Source organism: Chanodichthys erythropterus, chromosome 20 (assembly GCF_024489055.1).
Source record: "Chanodichthys erythropterus isolate Z2021 chromosome 20, ASM2448905v1, whole genome shotgun sequence".
Taxonomy (NCBI): Eukaryota; Metazoa; Chordata; class Actinopteri; order Cypriniformes; family Xenocyprididae; genus Chanodichthys; species Chanodichthys erythropterus.
The window spans coordinates 36,629,337-36,648,899 of NC_090240.1; the positions used below are offsets into that span (position 1 = coordinate 36,629,337).

Genomic DNA, 19,563 nt, shown 5'->3' on the forward strand with positions numbered 1-19,563 from the left:
ATTATTTTTTAAACATTTAAAACACACATATATACATATAGAATGCTGTATTAAACAATTTTGTAAGGGGAAAAAATAAATAATAAATCAGCTCCATTGCGGATTCCAAGTGATTAAGGGCTTAGGACGCTCCAGTTCAGCCCATACAAAGGTTCCGCCAGAAGTGGGCACTCGTGCAACGTAGCAATGACGTACATCCGAGTCAACGAGACCGAGTGAAGTTAGCGAGGGAAGGGCATTTAAAAACCGAACTGGAACGCAGCCATGGTCTGCTCTGCTCGATATCGAAGGGACTTTCGCCGCACTAGAGTGACGCTGTTTGCGTCACTGAAATAAACAAATCTGATTGCACGGTACGTTTTGGAGTTGACTCGAATCGCGACGGAGGGCGGACTGACCAGACTGATATATCTTGTAGAAGATATATATCAGTCTGGCCTTGCCAGGCAACAGCTGAACAGCTGTTCATAACTGTACAGGGTGGGTTTTTATTTCTCATCTCCATAAATATATCCAGTAGTAGAGCTAATGCAAGGGCTAGAAATCCATTTATCCTTTGCTGAAACGTCATTATCTTTATCATGGAGAACGCAGTTCATGGTTGCATTGCAACGACAGACGCCACGGGAGCTCAAGCGCTTTGGAAAGAAAGCAGTGCGGCCACGCTTTCCACGGGTTTTTAGATGCGATATGTGAACGGCCCCTAATATGACAACTTCTTAGTGATTATAGAAGGAGTGTGCCAAATCCCTTAAACGGTGTGTTTTTTTCTGTTCAAATTAACAGTGGTTTGTGAATGTAGACGCCTTAAAAAGTTATCTATCAGGAGTGTTTATTCTGGGCTGTGTAGTGACGACACATAAATTCAAACCATTTCATGGAAATGTATTTTTTTAAAGGAGAAGCGCATCTCCTTAGCCTTCCCTTTAAAGGGATAAATAAACAATACCTCTAATACCTTCCCAATAAACAAAACCTCCAGAGCGGCAGTTGAGCTTGCGCCGGCCCTGAACCTCCCTTATAGACACAGTTTCTCAAGGATTTTGATATTTGCAGTACTGAATATTATGAATTATCATATTTGTTGACTTACTATCAGGTCGCTCAAGAAATAGACTTTCACGTCTTCTTTTAACTGCAAATGAAATAACATGGGATTTAAAACTTTTACCAAATTCTGTTATCATCTTTATTTATTAAAGAAATAATTCACACAAAAAGAACAATTTACCAACATTTATTTTTCCACCTCAGTATTATATTCTTTCTTTCAGAATACACAAAGTTTATTGCCTGCATGGGGATAACACATTTTTCATTTTCTCAATACTGTTTACATCTGCACAATCTTTGTAAGTTTGTTTTGTTTACCAGCAGTCATGTTAGCGGCTTCCTCGTCTGGGAGATCTTTGTGTTGTATTTGCTGACTTCTGCAGATAAAAGAAAGTTAAATTAAATACAATATTGTGAAAGAAAGTGAAAAAAAAAAAAAAAAAACTATCAATATATTTTTATTTGCCCTCTTTTTGCATCAGATTTATTTAGGCTCTTGTCAGGAATGGCTGCAGTATATGACCATATCTATCTTCTGAAGTCAATGTGTGTTGAAGATTAATCACATATCGATCGTTAAATATGCTCTTTTTTATTTATTTCCCCCTTTTATTCCTATTCAAAATATTTTTTTCACCGCATGGGTGATCGTTTTTACTCTGACAAACATACTCAAAAATTTCAAAAATCTGTTTACAATATGAGTAAAATAGCGCAGTAGCCCTATATGAGTGTTGTGAAATGCCAAAAGTGAATAAAATAAAATTTGAGGAAGTGGTTAATATAATGAGATGTTACTGAAAATTGTGCTTCTTTATGATTTCACAAAGTGACAAACTTTGCCTTATTATTATTAATTATGATAGGATCACATTTATATCTCTGTCTCACTATTCTGCCTTGCTAAAAAAAGAAAACGTATTCGATCAAACTGTGCACTGGATTACAATGAAAGGAAAGCGCATTTCCGTTATCCTGTACCGAAATATTTTTCAGCATTTATTAGATTGCTGTAGCCTTTTATTTAATAAAGGAAATAAAAGAATACTTGCCGTTCGGTAGCTAAATATGTTAGGCTATTTATCTTGTTAAACACATTTACGTCTGATTTAATTCTTGATACGCCATTACATGTTCGTAACAAAATTGAAAGCGAAAGTTTGTTCGGTAGACGGAAGATGAGAGGAGAACACTGTAGCCTATCATGTGTCGAGAAGATTGAAAAGTTTACAGGGGCGGATCTACCGGGGTGGCACGGGGTGGCAACTGCCACCCTAACGCCTGTTTCACACATAATCCGTCTGCAGTGCGTGTGCGGTCCGTATGCAGTGCGTATGTGTTGCTGAAGCAGGAAGCGGCCATTGTGCTTTCACACAGCACCCGTTTGCAGTGCGTAATGTTATCCCAGCTAACCAAAATACGTGACTGTTACGTAACTGCAACGTAATTTGGTGACCAAACTTTCGTCGTGGCGACGTAACTAGTTACGTCGTGGCAACCGGAAAAGTGAAAGGTGCCTATACGTCGCCACAACGTAACTTTGTGACGTTGCCAGTTAGTAACTGCGACGTCGTGGCAACGTTGTGTATCAATAGTTGTGTGTTGGTCATCAGTTGGTAATTCTTATATTTATTTATTTTTCTATGGGCGGACATGCAGTAGTTTAACCTAATTTATGTCCTCATTTGCCCAAACTAATGTAAAGGCTATTCCAACAGCTGTGAACGATGAATGCAGACTCGAAATGAATTCAATTCATTTATTTTGAAAAACACACAGAACATGAACAAAACTCCAAATAAAAATAATGAAATACACTCAAACTATAAATAAAAACATATAGCCTACAGCGAAACATAAAATAAAACCATTCAAGACGTTTTGCTCTCAGTATCATTAAAAACATATGCTATGCTAACGTAACATTTTGCATAACATATATTTCAGACGATCAAGGAAATCACAAAGGTAAAAATATTAACAAAAGTACTTAAAGTAGACTGTGGGTAATGTTACTTAACCAATCTGACGCAGTTGTTGAACTTTATTGCTATAAAACTGACGAGAAACACGGAGAAACGTCGACGCTGTCCTCTCCAGCAGCTTGAATGTTTTCCCGGTTGCCATGGCAACTCTAACGGCCACCTGCACTAACGTAAACATAACAATAAAAAAAGGTTTTGCGTCTTTCCAAAGTTAACTTTATACATTTTTATAAAAGCCATTTATTCGTTGTCACCTCGGAAAATAAATTCTCCTCTCAGAAAAATTAACTTTACACTCTTATCAACATACTGTGGGCACGCGCGCACTACATTTGTGGAGGCGCGCGCTGTATGTCACGTCACTATATATAAAAAGCAGTCATCCATACTCTGATTTGGTGAAAAGAAACATTTTTTTCTTAAGGGGACATTTCAGTCTTGTGTCTGACATTTAATTACACGTTTTATATTGCAAATTCTGGTAATAATAACATATAAAGAATGTGTAAATGATGGTAATGAAATTACGAGCACATGACGTTGCTGCTACGTTGCCAGTAAGTCATGGAATGACCATTATATTACGAATAGAGGACGTATCTGGAACGTCCTTGGTAATCTTGTAACGTTTGGAGAACGTACTGACGACGTTGTGATATGGTAATTTGATGGTAATATTATTACGGGCATACAACGTTGTAGTTACGTTACTAGTAAGTCATGGAATTACCAATATATTACGAATAGAGGACGTATCTGGAACGTTCTGGGTAATCTTATAACGTTAGGAGAACGTACTGACGACGTTGTGAGATGGTAATCTGAAGGTAATGAAATTACTGGCATGCGACGTCGTAGTTACGTTGTCAGTTAGTAAGTCATGACATTACCAAAAAGTACGAATACATTACGTAACTGTTAAGTCGTGTGTTAGCTGGGATATTCATTACGCTTATATATTGACAGTTGCTGGAGAAGTTTAGTACACGTAAACATGACACAAAGATTCGAAAACTTACTGTCGACACCAACAGCCGACGAAACTGCTTCCCATGCATTTTCCTTCGCATTCAAATCTTTGTACAATACATTCTGCGGGTCATACAGAATTTTATGTTTTTCCACCTCAACGATGAGACGAGTGTCATCCATGTCACCTTGTTTTTGAATAGGTTGGTTTAGGTCCGCCTGTCACGTCATTGCCTGCTGGGATGCGAGTTTCCCTCCAACGATGGGGAAAAACATATCTGATCGCATTATGCAAGTAAACACTGTTCATTTTTTAAAAATAAAATAATTGTTTTGAAATGATACAACTGAACTGTGAAATTGAAATGTTTCCTTTGGCATGAATATAGCTTGTTGCTGGCATGGCGTTAAATCATAAAAAAAAAAAAAAAAAATCTTTATGTAATGTACTAAATGTACAAAGTAGTTTAAATGTGCACAATTTCTTTTTTTTTTTTTTACAATTTCAGGTCAATCCATGTTCATTTTGCCCACACACAATCTGAATAAAAATAGACTCGGTACGTAAAAGATCGCTGCACTGCTGCAGATCGACGCACCGCTCCTGGAACGCAATGACGGACCGCAACCGCGTGCAGTGTGAACGCTCTAATCAGTTAACATGGGTGCGTAAAAAAATACGCAACGCATACGCACTGCAGACGGATTATGTGTGAAACAGGCGTTAATCTAATCCCTTACTCATAGGCGCCGATCCAACCCGATCTCACGGCAATTCGTACGTATTTTACGAGGTGGCTAAATCGTATGAATTCATACGACCTCACTCGTACTAATTCACGTTTTTTGCTAAATCGTATGTATTTTACGAGTTGACAAATTCGTATGAATTCATACGAATGACCTACCCCAAACCCCGCCCCTAAACCTAACCGTCACTGGGGTTTAGACAAATCGTACGAATTCGCACGAGTGAGGTCGTATGAATTTTTACGAAATAGCCACCTCGTAGAATAAGTACGAATTGGTCGTGAGATAGCGTTGGCCGATCCCGTGGGTGCTCTGGGGCTGGAGCACCCACGGAAATGGTCGAGCACCCACGGAAAATTACGAGATATTATCCATGGATTTTAACAAGAAAGAAAATCGTTTGCAGCTATCAAGTCAAGTCACCTTTATTTATATAGCGCTTTTTACAATGCAGATTGTGATCAGAAACGATCCTTATATATAGTTTATTTAAGTCCGTTTCAATTACGTTATTTTAAAGGCAAAAGTCGAGAGCGCGTCCAGTGTTGAGCGAGCACAAATCTCAACTCGGATTTCCATCACTCTCGCGCTCGCTCAGATTCAGAATCAGAACTCAAAACTGTCCTGTCCCTAAAATGGTCTTCTTTCCTGGATTTAAAGTTCACAGAAGCTTTTTAAACCACTTTCATGACTGACTGACGAAATAACACAGTGTAGGCTTTAGGTAACGTTACTGTCTGATCATCAGATTTCAGCGAGAGCTCGACAACACTCATGAAAAGAATGTGCTTGTTTTGGGTCAATTCAAATGAAACATCCAGTTGACGTTCCCTGGTATTGATATACAATCATAAACTTATTTGATCTTAATGAGAATAAAAAAAACTATGTGAGGGCGGATTCGAACCGCTGATAATTAAAGCACGGGTGAATTTCTGCCTCTATTAACGAAAACGTTACCACGAGACCAATGGGCAGCACGATTAAACTATATCTGTATGTTGGATTTGTCTATAATAGTAGTACGATACTTATATCGTAATGTAGCTGTAAGAATGAAACTATAACATCTTTAAAAAAAAAAAAAAAAAAAAAAAGGTGTGGGGTGGCTTACTGGGCACCCACCGGCAGAAACATAAATCGGCGCCTATGCCCTTACTGTAACATTAAGTAGTTGGCTAGCTTTTCACACATTTAAGGTTTCACAAAGACATCGAGTTGAGGAGACAGTGGGAAGTAGCTAGAAGGGAAGTTTCCCGACTCATCTACATTATTTAAAAGTTGGCCATTAAATGGTGATTTGTTTATATTTTTGTTTCTTTTTAAGCCCATTGCAACCAGGGCTACACAAGCCTCAAGGAAAGCTGAGGAGAGTCTGTCAGTGGACTGTTCTCACCATTTCCAAGAGACTGATGGATAATATATAGCCTTTTGTTGTTATTATTATTATATTAATACTATATTATTATTGTACTAGTCACTATTTAATTTACTATTTTTATTATTGCCAATGTTATTCTGCAATTAATATTACATTGTATTTGCGATTATTATTATTATTATTATACCAATACTATTATTATCAATCTATTATAGTTATGTTATATTATTGTCTAATTATTATCAATCTATTATAGTTATGATGTTATATTATTGTCTATATTCTGTAAATGATACTACATATTCTATTGCTATTATAGTATTATTATACTTTATGCTATTATCAGTATATTATTATGATATTATATTATTATACTTATACTATTTTATAAATGTTCTATTCATTACTATTTTATTTGCTGTATACTGTTTGTTTATTGACAATATTATATACTTTATTATTGACTATATTATTATATTATATACTACATAAACTATTTCTTATAGTGTATAACAAACTATTTACTATTCTCAATTTCTTTATTTGCATTGCACTGTAGTTGTACCATATCATATGTATTACAGGATCCATCAGTTATCTTTGTTGTTGTATGTTTTTGGAGTATCTATCTGTATCATTTTAGTGCTATAAAAATACAGAAAGCAGACTGTGTGATTTGTATTTGATGATTTGTTTAATTTTATCAATGGTGGTCAATTCTAAGCTCAAGAAAAGCTAAAATTTCGTTTAAAGACAGAAAAAACATTTTTTAAAATAAGACAACTTTATTTAATTTAATGTGAAAATTAAATTATATCTCAGTATGGGCGTTTTCACAATTCTTATGCAAGAATAAAGCAGTCAAATACATAAGCCTGAGCTTTGACTATTTCTTAATTAAAAGAAATATTTTACTATAGAGATATTAAGTAAAGTACTTTTTGTACACCACGTACATTATAAACCACTGAAATTGGTTGATAAATGTAAACGTTATTTTTGTTTTTATCCAGAAAAACCGCAGCTCGTCCGTTTACTTGTGTTTGTTAACAGCGCAGTCTTGCCCCGCACAATATGGCGGACTCGTTGAAGTATCGCAGCAACAGTCCAAAGCGGCCAATAGGGCGTCTAGTGTTTACTAGTGATGACCGTCTGACACCGATGCTCCGACACAAGCTTCGAACTCGGAGCAGCATTTTTCTTGAACTACTGCTTCGGAGCTTGCTTTGGTGCGGAAAAACACACGTGACCGATGACGTCCGAAGCAGCAACTGCTTCAGTTCTCTAAGTGAATCACGTGACTGGTTCAGACCAGTCGATACTGCTTCGCATCGCGAGAGGCTTCATGACGCGAGACTTTGCTGCGCGCACGCTTCAGCAGCTTTTTAGGTGCGTAATAGGACTATATAGACACCCAAAATGATGCACAAGATGTGGATTTGTTGTATTAGGAGTTTGCATAGTTGTTATTTTCACTGCATTGTTTCATCATCTTCATGGAGCCAGCTAGGAAGAGAACCTGTTCTCCAATGTGGGAACATTTTTATTTTTATAAGTTAAATTGCTTTATTATACCTTGGTTATCCTACTGCACCTGGCTTATTTATTTCGTGGCTGGTTTATTTACATCATTCACACAAACCCTAGTTATACTTATACAGACATTATATTGCTATCTACAATTTCGCCACTAGATGTCACTGAAACGAAGCTTTGAATGAATGAACCCATTTTCAAAACAATTGATGAAGTGGTTCAATACTGATTCGTTGCTTCATTTGGACATCACTAGTGTTTACTATCTATGCTTCAAGATGGCTGAGCTTGATCGTTTTCCGGGTCATAGGATGGAGGACGGAGGAGCGAGGAGATGAGGAGGGATATTGAGAAGCACCCGGTGTATTAGCCACAAGTTTCCTACGCCCCATGAGGCCTTGCGTCAAAAGTGGGCGTGTCTTCCGGTTCGAAGTAAACAAGCTGAACGTGACACTCATTCATTCAACATTTAACAATCCAAACTTGCGAACGTTTGTTTTTTACTTAAAGATTTTAAGATTCCAGCATCAATATTTGAACAATGTTTTACAATATTTTTTTTTTTTTTACAGTAACAGTAATTTATTAATTTATGTCAGGAGTGCACATCAATCATGCTAAATCTAACTGATATTTAAAAGATGAAAACGCATGCCTATTCAGTTGCGCCTGCTTCCATTTATTTACGATCACAATGCACAAAACAACTTCACCAAGGCTTTCAAATTCAAATGCTTAACACTAGAAGTCCCAGAGATTTGTAACCCTCCTTTAGCCAAGTGGATGCTAACTGGCTAGTCTTTTGGCTATCATTAGCATCAATTCATGTGTAAATATGGTCATTACCTGAGCAATCTGCAGGGGGGTTGGGGGTGTGTGTGTGTGAATGGTTGCTGGTGGCTTGTTTGTATGTGTGGGGGAGGGAGGGCTGCTAAAATCAGAGAACTTGATTGACCATGGGCCGGTTTCAGAAAGGAGGTTAAGTGAAAACTCTGAGTATGTTAACCCTGAAATGAGGGAGTGCAAGTGATGTTTAAAAAGTTAACTCGCTCATTCACACTGCAAAAATGCTTTTCATACTAAGTATTTTTTTTATCCTATTTCAAGTAAATTTAAAAAAAAAATCTTAAATCAAGATGGATTTTCTATATGAGAAAATTATATATGATATTTAGTCTTGTTTCCTGGGGGGATCTAAATTAAGTGCATTTTACTTAAGTAAAATGATCAATATCTGCCAGTGTGGTAATAAAAATAATCTTAATCCAAACGGAAAGTGTTGGAGTGTCTACCCAGGTGAAAAAAAGTGCAGTAAAATACACTTTATTTTAGTACACTTTTACACTTCCATAATGTACAGTGCTCTATTTCCGTGCACTTATTTTGTACTTAATATACTAAAAGCTCTTCTTTAGTACTTCTTAAGATAATCTTAAGAACATCTAAGTGTACTCAACTGTGCTATTTTGAGACACCATGAATTTGAACTAAAATGTGCTTTTAACATACTATCTCTGTATAGAAAAATGTATTTAGTTACCACTTGTAGTACACTTGAACCCATCTTTCAAACACTTTTAAAAATGGACTTATGATGTATTTCAAATATAAGATTAATATATAATGAATATATACAAAATGTATTTATAATATATTGCCAGGCAGTGCCAGGATTGTGAGTGATTGCTGGAATGTACTCACTCACTTTTTAATATTATTTGTAAATATGTGTACAAATGGTTGGTTTCTTTATTTTATTTTGTACTATTTTTATCAATAGATCTCAGCAACAAAGGGAAAAAAAAACATGTGTGTTGATTTCTCCCTAAGATGGCAAAGTGAAACACAAGTTTCCTTGAAGTGGCTCAGCATGGCCCCACATTGTTTACATAACAAAAGCAACTGTTCACAGCTGATTAAGGATATTAGCCTAAAGACTTCCAGCCCATCGGCTGTCCTGCGGGTTTTATAGGTAGAAAAGCCAAATGGCTGCTCTCTGGGACTTCTAGTGTTAAACATTTAGAAATATATTGATAACATACTCTATGGTAACATCACTTTTCTGGGCATTTCTATTGATTTTCCTCTAAATTATGCGATGATTGCAATCCGAGGACGTTTGTGCGATCTCTCTGTCTATCTATCCTGATTTCAGCCAGAGCAACAGAGGGAGTTGATAAGAAGACAACAGGATTTATGAGTTAAACAAGTTATGAGTGTGTGAATCTGTTTGCATTTGTCAGGAATCAACAGGCACAGGGACGTGACGGATAAAACATTAACTAATAAATACATGATTATAATCATATAAGAATTGTCTACGTTCCTCAAGCAGTCTTTGATATTTTCCATAAACGTGTGTATTTATTATCGCAATGGTTAACATAAGTAGCCTTTAGCATCGCATACAGTGGAAACACGACTGGCTCTGGCACGCACGATACGTTAGGAGTAAAATATCACATCATAAGGCTTTGGTGCATCAGTGACAGGTGAAGTACAGACAGCGGGTTGTTCATGTATCGCAGGGTCAGGATGCTCTTGTAGTCATGCAGCAGCACTTTTGTGGAAGGTCAGTAAAGTAAAGAGCAATTAAGGGCACGAAAACTGTTTATTGTATTGTGATATTATTAACTAATAATGTAGTAAACTGAAATGTTGTCCCTGAGCGCCGTAACGACATCTCTCATAAAGATTTGCAACTTTACAAAGTAAACAATGATCCAAAAAACACTTAGCGTCTTCGCTAATTAGAACACAAAATACCATTGGTATGCTACTTCCGCCGCCTCACAGTTGTACCCACGTTCTTTTTTACAGTAGCGCCCTGCGGAAACAGGTGGATAGCATAGAGCAAGAACATGATGTAAGTATATAAATGCATGCTGATGATGTTTTTATTCGATATGTTTCTTCCTTTCATGCTTTTTCCTTTTCATGACATTCGTCTGGTGTCAGTAACTGTTACTAAAAAGATGGTTTCAAATCACTCAATTGTTGCTTTTAAAGTCACTTTTGTATAGTTTTTTTTCTCATCTGTGTGAAAGTCTTGTAAAAGCTGGCTTTTTAACAATGATATATTAATTAAGGGCTACAATTACAATTGCTGTTTGGATAATCTACCTTTTATTTCTTGTCTTAAAAAATTTTGTTTACTCATCTTACCCAATGTTCTCCTTCAAATAATGTGCAAATTGAAGGTTATATAAATGTACGAATGTAGCCCATGCTATACATTATAGAGCAGTACTGTTATAACTTGACCGAGTTGATTGACCTACAATTTAATGCAGAATCTGCTGTTTAATCTTGCAACAGATTCAGTTCAGTAACTCTGAATTCGTTAGTGAATCTGGATTAGTCACTTTTGGGGGCAATGACACTAATGATGATTCTTGATCATGACAAGCAGTTATCTACTATATTTGATTGTATAAACATGACAGAATTGACCTTAAGCATGTTAAAACAAACACTTTAGTTTCTTTCTTTCTAGTTCCCATACATTTCTTTTTCTTTACATTTACCACGATAGAATTGATTTTTGACAATTTTCTGTGGTCAATTTTAGACTTGAAGGATGTGAAAGATTAAAGGTGAAAAACTGAATGAAGTGTAGAAACATCAGCATCAGAAACCTCATGATCTCAAAACTGAAGAAAAGTCTTTCAAAGGCCATCGACATGGAAAGACTGAATTAAAGAAAGGTATTAAGCATCAAAAACCGTACAAATGCCCTCAGTGTGGGAGGAGTTTTTCACAAAGAGGAAACCTTGAAAAGCATATAAATATTCACACTAGAGAGTGTGGAAAGAGTTTCACTCAAGTAGAAAGTCAAAGATCCTCATCTCTGAATTCACTCTGGAGTAATGTTAATTTAAGCTGAAGTCACTTGCTCTACACAGCAAATGTCAGAGTGTTAAAATCCCAGAGTTTTGATGACCAGAGTAAAATTTATACACTTTGGAGTAAACTGGGCTTCACCAGAAACTCTCTCAAGTGTTAATGTATTGGTTCAGTGTTGATGTGGAGCTGTTGTAGTGTTATAGTGGGATGATGAACTCTTTGAGAGTCAATCTGTTGCTGTCCCGTCCGCACATGAGTTTAGGTTTCGATACGTCATCAGATGGACTAAGCGTTGTCATTGGTTGAATCATGACGCAGCCTCATGGACACCAGTTTCCAACTGACATCCGAAATCGTCGACATTTTGATTCTGCGGGACCGTAGGTAAGAAATCACCAAGTTAATCATGCCGAATATTCCTGTTTGTCTTATTGTCTTAATTATCATAACTAAAACACTAAAAGCGCTAATGTAGAAGTAGAAGAGGTGTGACGTTTTGTAATTTAGTTTAACGTTAGCTAACTTACTATACCAATGGTAGCTAAAGTAATTGTGAATGTTAGATCTGGTAAAACTGTTTTTTTTAGTGGTAATTTTTTGTCGTTGACCATTAAATGAAATTGCAGCAATCATTTGTAACGTTAGCTGCCGCTCCCAATCTCCCGCCTTGTGCAGGCTAAATTGACTAACGTTAGCTAGCCTTGAAAGCTAACGTTACAGATTCCCATCTGAAATGATTGAGTCTGACTTTATTTGCACTACATTTGGTATTGTGCGTGTTCAGTAAACCAGTTGTATTTTTTATGTTTTAGTAATATGTGAGAAAAACTACAGCAATGCTTTTCAAAGTGCAGTACCAAGGAAAGAAGAAGTACATCAAACTCAATGGAGCATCATATCCAGCATTTCTCAGGGAGGGTAAGTTAATGTTAATGGCATTCTTCTCTTCGTTCTCTTTATAATTGAAGTTTAGATCAGAGGTCTTGTTTACCGAATATTTTCCTTCATTGACTGATTTTTTTAGCAGTGACGGAAACATCTGAAGGTCGAATCAGGGTTCCTACAAAGTCTCGAAAGTTTGGAAAATGCTTGACTTTAATTTATTTCTTCATGACGTCAGATGTAACTAAAAATATAAATAAAACCGACTGACAATCGTTATTTTTTATTTTTTTGTTTAATGTCGCGAGGCACCCTCTGTTACGAAGCAGGTCTCGTGTAATTCCATTTAGGCCTATTTGGCGCCTCGTGTTCGCCTGGCGCGCAAACATCTGCATTAAGATTTGTTGCTTGCTGTAATTGTACCGATGACTGCCTAGAGAAGATTATAAATAAAAAATGATTGCATCGACGATCAACAGACTGAAAGGCATCCTGTTATGTAAGAAACACACTGATGTGAGCGCCATGGGAGAATAAGCCTTTACCAGCCATTCCAAAGGTAATCGGAGACAAATGAATTTGACTGAATTCTTTAAAAACATTATGAAATTAATTAATATCGAATCAATATATAAATGTAATGTAGGGAGGGGGTGTTCTTTCCGTCGTGCACGTTTGTGTAAGCACTCTGGTTTCTGTTTACAAAAGCAAAAGTTTAAATGTTAACGTCTGCAGCATTGTATGCATTGTAGCCAGTCGAAAGTTTAGTTTTTCATGATGCTTAGAGGACTAAACTTTCGGAGTGACCACCGCTTTTACCAGTGTGAGTTCTGTAAATAATCGTTCCGTGATAGTAGTAACCATAGCAACGGGCGTGACAAAACAAATCTTATATGACAGTATAGATCTGTGCATCATGTCTTACTGTGTAAATACAGACTAATAGAGCTGCCACTGACAAGAATAAATAAACAAATCAGTGTTGGTTGAATATGTTTAGATTCAGTTAAATAGTCTATTGATAACACTTAAACACTGTTTTTCACGTGTCCAAACAATGTTTATTTATTAAAATAATATTTTAAGGTATTTACGAAAGCTATTCATGTATTATATACTCATTATTATCATTATTATTATTCCAACCATCTACAAAAAACTCAACCTAATTTACAGTTGACAACAAATATACAAAAATATAACCATATTTTTAAAAAGTATCCAAAGAGTGATTTAATATAAGTTGTATTTATATTGAAGATTCTAATATTTTAGATTGTAGTTTTCTAAAGGGGTGCTGTTTATACTATTTATATGCTTTAATTTTGTTGCTGCTTGAATATGGATTTAGGGACCTTAAAAATGCTTGAAAAGTGCTTAAATTAAACTCTTCAAAATCTGTACAAACCCTGACTATGAAAAGTGACTCTTCATATATTAAAAAATGCATAATCTAGCCTATATGCTCCTATATCTTGTAAGTTCATGAATGATTAAAAATTAAAATGTAAATTAAAACGAAAGCTATTAAATGTCTTAGAATTAAAATATGAAAATTAAAATGGAGTAATAGATTAAGGTGCAATTTTTACGACCATATCCATCAAAATAAAGGACAATGTGAAAGTCTTACGCGACCACTGGTTTAGATGTACGTTTATATGAAATTTTATTCTTAGCACCATGCTAGTCTACCGTAGCTTTGCCCATTAACCCCTTAACTGTCACCCCCACTTTTTTTTTTTAGACAAGAAAATGCACTATCCAAACTTAAATGGTTGTAATTCAAGCATACTTTGGAGTGTAGACAAAAGGCTGGTCTTGTTTTAAAGATGAAATTTGGCAGATTATTGTAGATGTGAAAAAACTTATGTAAGTGAAACAGGAAAAAAGTTATAGAAGTTTATGTTTATGAAAATGTAAAATGTAAAAATATAATATTTTATATTTTACATAAAATATATATTTTACAAAACAAGTTTTACTCTAAAGCTGCAAGGAAATCAAAGCCAAAAATCTGAACAAGTTGTGTTCCAAATTTCAGGTTGATATCTCAAAAAATGAGCTTTCAGTAAGATTTTGTTTGGGCGCAGTACCACACTTTTTCACTAGATGACAACCAAGCTCCATTACTGACCATATAAAGGCGCCTCCATTTCCATATATGGTTTGAGTGATCTGAACCATATATTTCCATTATTTTCATACAATTTATGAAGTAGACATCCTATATAGAAGTAGTATGGGAATTTTGGCAGAATTTGATATGAATTCAGCCTCTAATAAACATAAAAATAACATGTATGTAGGCCTAGGTTATAGATCGGCGCCACAATCATAAATGTTTTTTTTTTCCTATTAAAAACATTTTCAGACCTTTTTTTTCTCAAATCTTTATCTTTTGAACTCTTGGCATGAAAACAAACATGTTTCAACCAATCTTTAATGATTTTTCATGTTCATTGCAATTTCAAAATAAAGGTCTGAACATGCCTTATGAGTATGAAAATATGCTTGTTGCAAATTGATAAATTACTGCTCCTATGTAATTTATTTTGGAAATCAGTCACCAAATATGTAAACTAGAGATTCTAAGCTTTCAAATGATATATAGTTTATCAAGATTCGTTTAGGTTTAGTATAGAATATTACTGTTTTAAATATGTAATGGCAAACGTCCCACCTGTGGGACGGTGACAGTTAAGGGGTTAAGATAGAAATAGTGCTAAAAACATTATTTTTCTCCCACTTTCTAACCGTAACACAACAACTTATGTTTTTTTCTGTATTCAAAGCTAAAGCAAAGTTCAGCATACCCCCTGAGACAAACATGTATGTGCTGGATGACAGTGGAACAGAGGTTGATGAAGAGGTCTTCAGCGACATCTTGGAGGAAAAAGCAGACATCCTGTGGACCATTGTTAATGTTCTTTCAGTTTCTGGTAAATGGTTGCACAACTACAGTGTACATTGCAGGGTAACAATACCAATGTGTTAACATTGTAATTTATTTGCTATCACAAAACCAAAACAGTAGCTTCTCACCAATGTCCGATTTGTGCTTTCTCTGTTAAAGGACCACTTTGCATATTTCCAACCTTATCTCTTATCTGTCAGTGTTCACATAAGGATGTGAAAAACTACATTTGAGATAAAATGGATTAGGGTTGTGCCGATGGACGATATCATCGTCCATCATGATGGCTGACTGACATCACGATGGAGAGACACCATCGTGATGCCACGCCCGCCCCTTTTATTCCCTTCACGTGCAACCTATTGGAAAGCCCAGACGAGTCATTAGTTGGGAAATAAAATAACCCTTTCGCACGTAAGTTTAAAACATTCTGGCTGACCCCCCAGCGTGAGTTTTTCAAGGCAACCGTTATTTAGAACGTATTACTTTATTGTTTCCATGGTGACGCATCATTGCTTGTCATGTCACACACCGCAGTGCTGTATGACTGATGATCTGCTTTTATTTCAGTTTTGCTTTTTTATTCAAAATATTCACTAATTTGTTAACTATAACATGAAATATCTGATATTCCAATTGTCAAATATGTGAAAGTGGATGTGTTTGGCTGTTTAAACAATTTTATAATGATTGAGTTAGTTGAGCTATACATGTTATGGGCGTCGCCATGTTAGTTTGTGCCGCAGGTTCTGTTGGATTTACAACATCTTATATGTATTTAAACATCCGAAACCTAAAATAAACATGTGGTTGAAAACACTGCATATTTGTGATATATCAAAAGTGCTGCGCACTGGTTTAGAGATGGACGCGCACATTTGAATTTGGCAATTGATCACGTGATGCACTGCACTGAACGTTCTAATCACACCGGTGTGATCGTACGCGTCAAAAGGGATAAATAAAGTAATAAAGTTAAATAATGATTAATAATTATATAATAACGAAAAATTAAAATACACCCCCCCACCCTCGACGATATCATCGTCCATCACGATTACTGTAAACATCGTCAACTGCCAATTTAGGGGACATCGCCCAACCCTAAAATGGATTAGCCGGTAAGACTGTTGACCCGAGTACTTCTCAAAAAACAGTCAGTCTTGCCATCTAGTAGTTAATGTATCATGGCCTAAACTGCTTAAAGTCTGGCCACATTAACTACCAAAACTCATGTAATTTATAGATGGCAAAGAAAAAAGTTTCCTGTAAGCAGTCTCACCATGCCTTTTTTTAACCTCTCCTCACTTAAACCTGTGGAAACATTGACTGAAATATTTTTTTTAAATGATGATCTTTTTGCCCTTTTCAGACTCTCCCATCCAGTCCTCGTGCACAGACACCTTGTCACTATCATCACCCTCATCGGACAGTGATGCTTCTCTGATGTCCCCAAAAGACAGCGCATTGATGACGCCTTTGTGATGTCCCCAAAAAGTCTACATACTGATGACAGTTCTTCACAAGCCAAAGAGGTGATGTTTTTTCAGAACATTTCACTTTATGTTGTAAACATTACATTTACCTGTTACTGTTACCATAACATTTTTGGTAAACCTGCTGTCAAGCTTGTCAAAAGAATTCTGGAACAAAAGCCTGGAGGGGGAGAAAATCCTTGCAAAATATGCAATGACAGGAGAGATGAAGGACCGAGCACGCCGTGATCTCGTCAGCATTGTTGTTGCTGAAATGTTTGAAAAGTATGGGTAAGTAAAATGCTTTATGGTGCATGATTTGGTAAAGTGTATATTCATAGTATTCAATTGCAGATTTGGTAGTTGTAATCAAATAGGTGATTATCATTAAATGACAACTGTTGCCAATGAGCTGTGGCCTTGCGCAGATCATAGGTTTTCCAGTGTGTTGGTTTTAATACACAACATTTATTCCACAGACGTGCTCCCCTATGGATAAAAGAGCACAGTATGCATTGGGGATAGTAACACTGTTCCCCTCTCTAAAAGATCCCTACTCCAAAAAAGGCTATGTGAGTACAAATTTAAAAGTAAGGTTAATCTTAATAAACAAATGAATAATGTTCTGGTGCATTTTAGAAGTCTAACACTTCTTTTCTAAAGATCTCTATTGGTTCATGCTGAAACTGTTTTTTTATACATTTCCATCTTTGTTGATACTGTCTTTAGGAACACTTTTTTGACATAGACAGCAATGAGGGCTACATTGCCTGGAAGATTAAAAACACACAGCGAGAACTCAGCAATGGCGGTACCAATGGGGGTAGGAGAAGGAGCTCTCACACTACAGGCAGCAGCGGACCAAACTTACAGAGAGATGTGACTAAAGTGCAGCAGTTGGAGGGAGACCAGTGTCGTGAGGCCATATCTCTACTGAAACACAGCACAGACAACGAACAGATCTTCATGAAAATGAGAGAAACTTTCCAGCACCGGCAAAAGTTGATTCATGATCCTGAGCAATGCAGCACAGTGCTTACTGTGTTCCCAAGGTTTCTTGACACAAAAGGCCTGGTAAGTTTTTTTTTTTTGTAAGCATATTTGTTTTTGCAATGTCAAGAACAGCTGCTCAAAGATGAAAATGGTCACCTACCACTATACCACCATCATCAAATACACATATGCTTGCTTCTTCCCCTTTAGGTGGCGCAAGACTTTGACCTTTTGTTTGGAGCTGAGACTTCATCAAAACTCCTTGAGAAATGGGATTTCCTGAAGGCCAAAGTAATAGAGCAAGCCAAGGACATCAGCAAGACACCCCTGCTTGAGCATCTCATCCAGTCTGCAGAGGAGAACACTGATGAGGATGACGAGGTCCCAGGTAAATAATTTACATGAATCTGGTGTGTATCTTTCAAATGTCGACTTACTTAATTTATTTACCATGACAAATAGTGACATCACTGTGGAAAATTCCAGTCAGTGATGTCACTTCACAATGGTGTAAAAAGCATTTTCCTCAGCATTTTACACAAAGTCCTGACAGTAATTGAATCTTTGTAAACTTCACTGAATGAGCGCAAGTCCGTGTATCAATCAAACGGCAGTGGGAATGGAAGCGCAATAACCCTTGACTGAAGCCCACGTAGATTAAGTTACTACCATTTTCATAGGCTTCAATTGGCACAATGTTTGAAGGAGAGCATTGTGCAGAATAAAATTTCCTTGATATTTTGGACTTTTAATCCAACCAATTGATTAATAATTGACAGGTTAATCGATTATCAAAAAAAATGTTAGTTGCAGAACTAGAATTTTTATTGAAAAGAGTTTTGAGTTTTAATATTGATGTAGTATCAAAGGTTTTGGTTAGGTGTATATCATGCTTTAAGCAGGTGCTTCTGCCTTCTCAGGTTGGGATAGTGACATGGCCTCACTGCTACTGCTGGTCTACCTACTGCCACCACCTCCAAGTGGAAAGAAGGGAGCTGTAAAGATCAGTACCCGGGAAGCTGTGGACCGTGTAGTCAAATTTCATAAGGTCAGTGTGTCCTGATCTTTAATGGCAATAGCCGTTGTCAAAAGGCAATAGTTTAACCCCCCAGATTATTAATCTATTTCTTTTCAATGCCACATCCACAGAATTTTAAGTCTGATAATTCATGTTTTGCCTCCTGGAAGTGCATAGCGAATAGAGAGTGGGGTTCACTCTTTTGACCGCAGTCTTGTGCTGGTTCATTCTTATTTTCAGTTGTCTGTTTGTCTTTCCAACGTATTAGAGTTTGCAGGGACATGTGCTAAGGTAACCAACATTGATGACCTCTCTGTTTAATTCCCTCTCTTTGTGTGACCATGGTACAAAACCTTGGTTGCCTTATCACATGCTAAATATATCCTGCATGGGAAAGCTAACTGTGCCATCAAAGGGTTCTATCAGAGTGTGACTTATCCATCAAAATGTGATGTTCAGTGTAGATTCATTTCAGTTTATTGTTATCTTACAGTCATGTCGCAGCCTTCAGGAGCACTCTGGTCCAAACCAGCGGAGGCAGCCCTACATCCTGGCAGTTGGGACGACAAGAAAGCACATCCACGAGTTCTACATTGCATTGGATGGTGATCTCCTTCCCTGCAAGGGCAAGTCTTCCTGTCAGCCTTTGATGAACTGTTCAAAGCACATTATGTTTTCGGCATCTCCTATGACCAGGCCTTAAATGGCATGTACACATTTGTGCAGACCACCATCTACAACATTGATGTAGGTCATTC

At 36.6% G+C, this 19,563-nt stretch overlaps 2 protein-coding genes across 6 annotated transcripts in view; one reads left to right on the forward strand and one right to left on the reverse strand.

Annotated features, from left to right (window-relative positions):
• Positions 1 to 2,437, reverse strand: part of LOC137009880 (E3 ubiquitin-protein ligase TRIM39-like) — a 48,133-nt gene extending 45,696 nt beyond the window's left edge. For 3 of the 5 annotated variants that reach the window (XR_010892975.1, XM_067372488.1, XM_067372491.1), the window contains exons 1-3: positions 2,285 to 2,437; positions 1,372 to 1,430; positions 1,094 to 1,135 (exon numbers count right to left, since the gene is read on the reverse strand). Coding sequence is in view for 4 of the 5 variants with exons in the window: in XM_067372488.1 (XP_067228589.1) it covers positions 1,094 to 1,135; positions 1,372 to 1,430; positions 2,285 to 2,415 (232 nt within the window). In the remaining variant the exon portion in view is untranslated. The other 2 variants (XM_067372490.1, XM_067372489.1) reach the window with 2 other exon arrangements.
• A 9,919-nt stretch (positions 2,438 to 12,356) lies between these two features.
• On the forward strand, positions 12,357 to 19,508 carry LOC137008814 (uncharacterized). The gene is made up of 6 exons (XM_067370529.1): positions 12,357 to 12,438; positions 15,198 to 15,379; positions 17,524 to 17,868; positions 17,998 to 18,175; positions 18,708 to 18,835; positions 19,299 to 19,508. The coding sequence occupies exons 1-6, from the start codon at positions 12,357 to 12,359 to the stop codon at positions 19,506 to 19,508; spliced, it is 1,125 nt and encodes a 374-aa protein (XP_067226630.1).
• Positions 19,509 to 19,563: the final 55 nt, after the last annotated feature.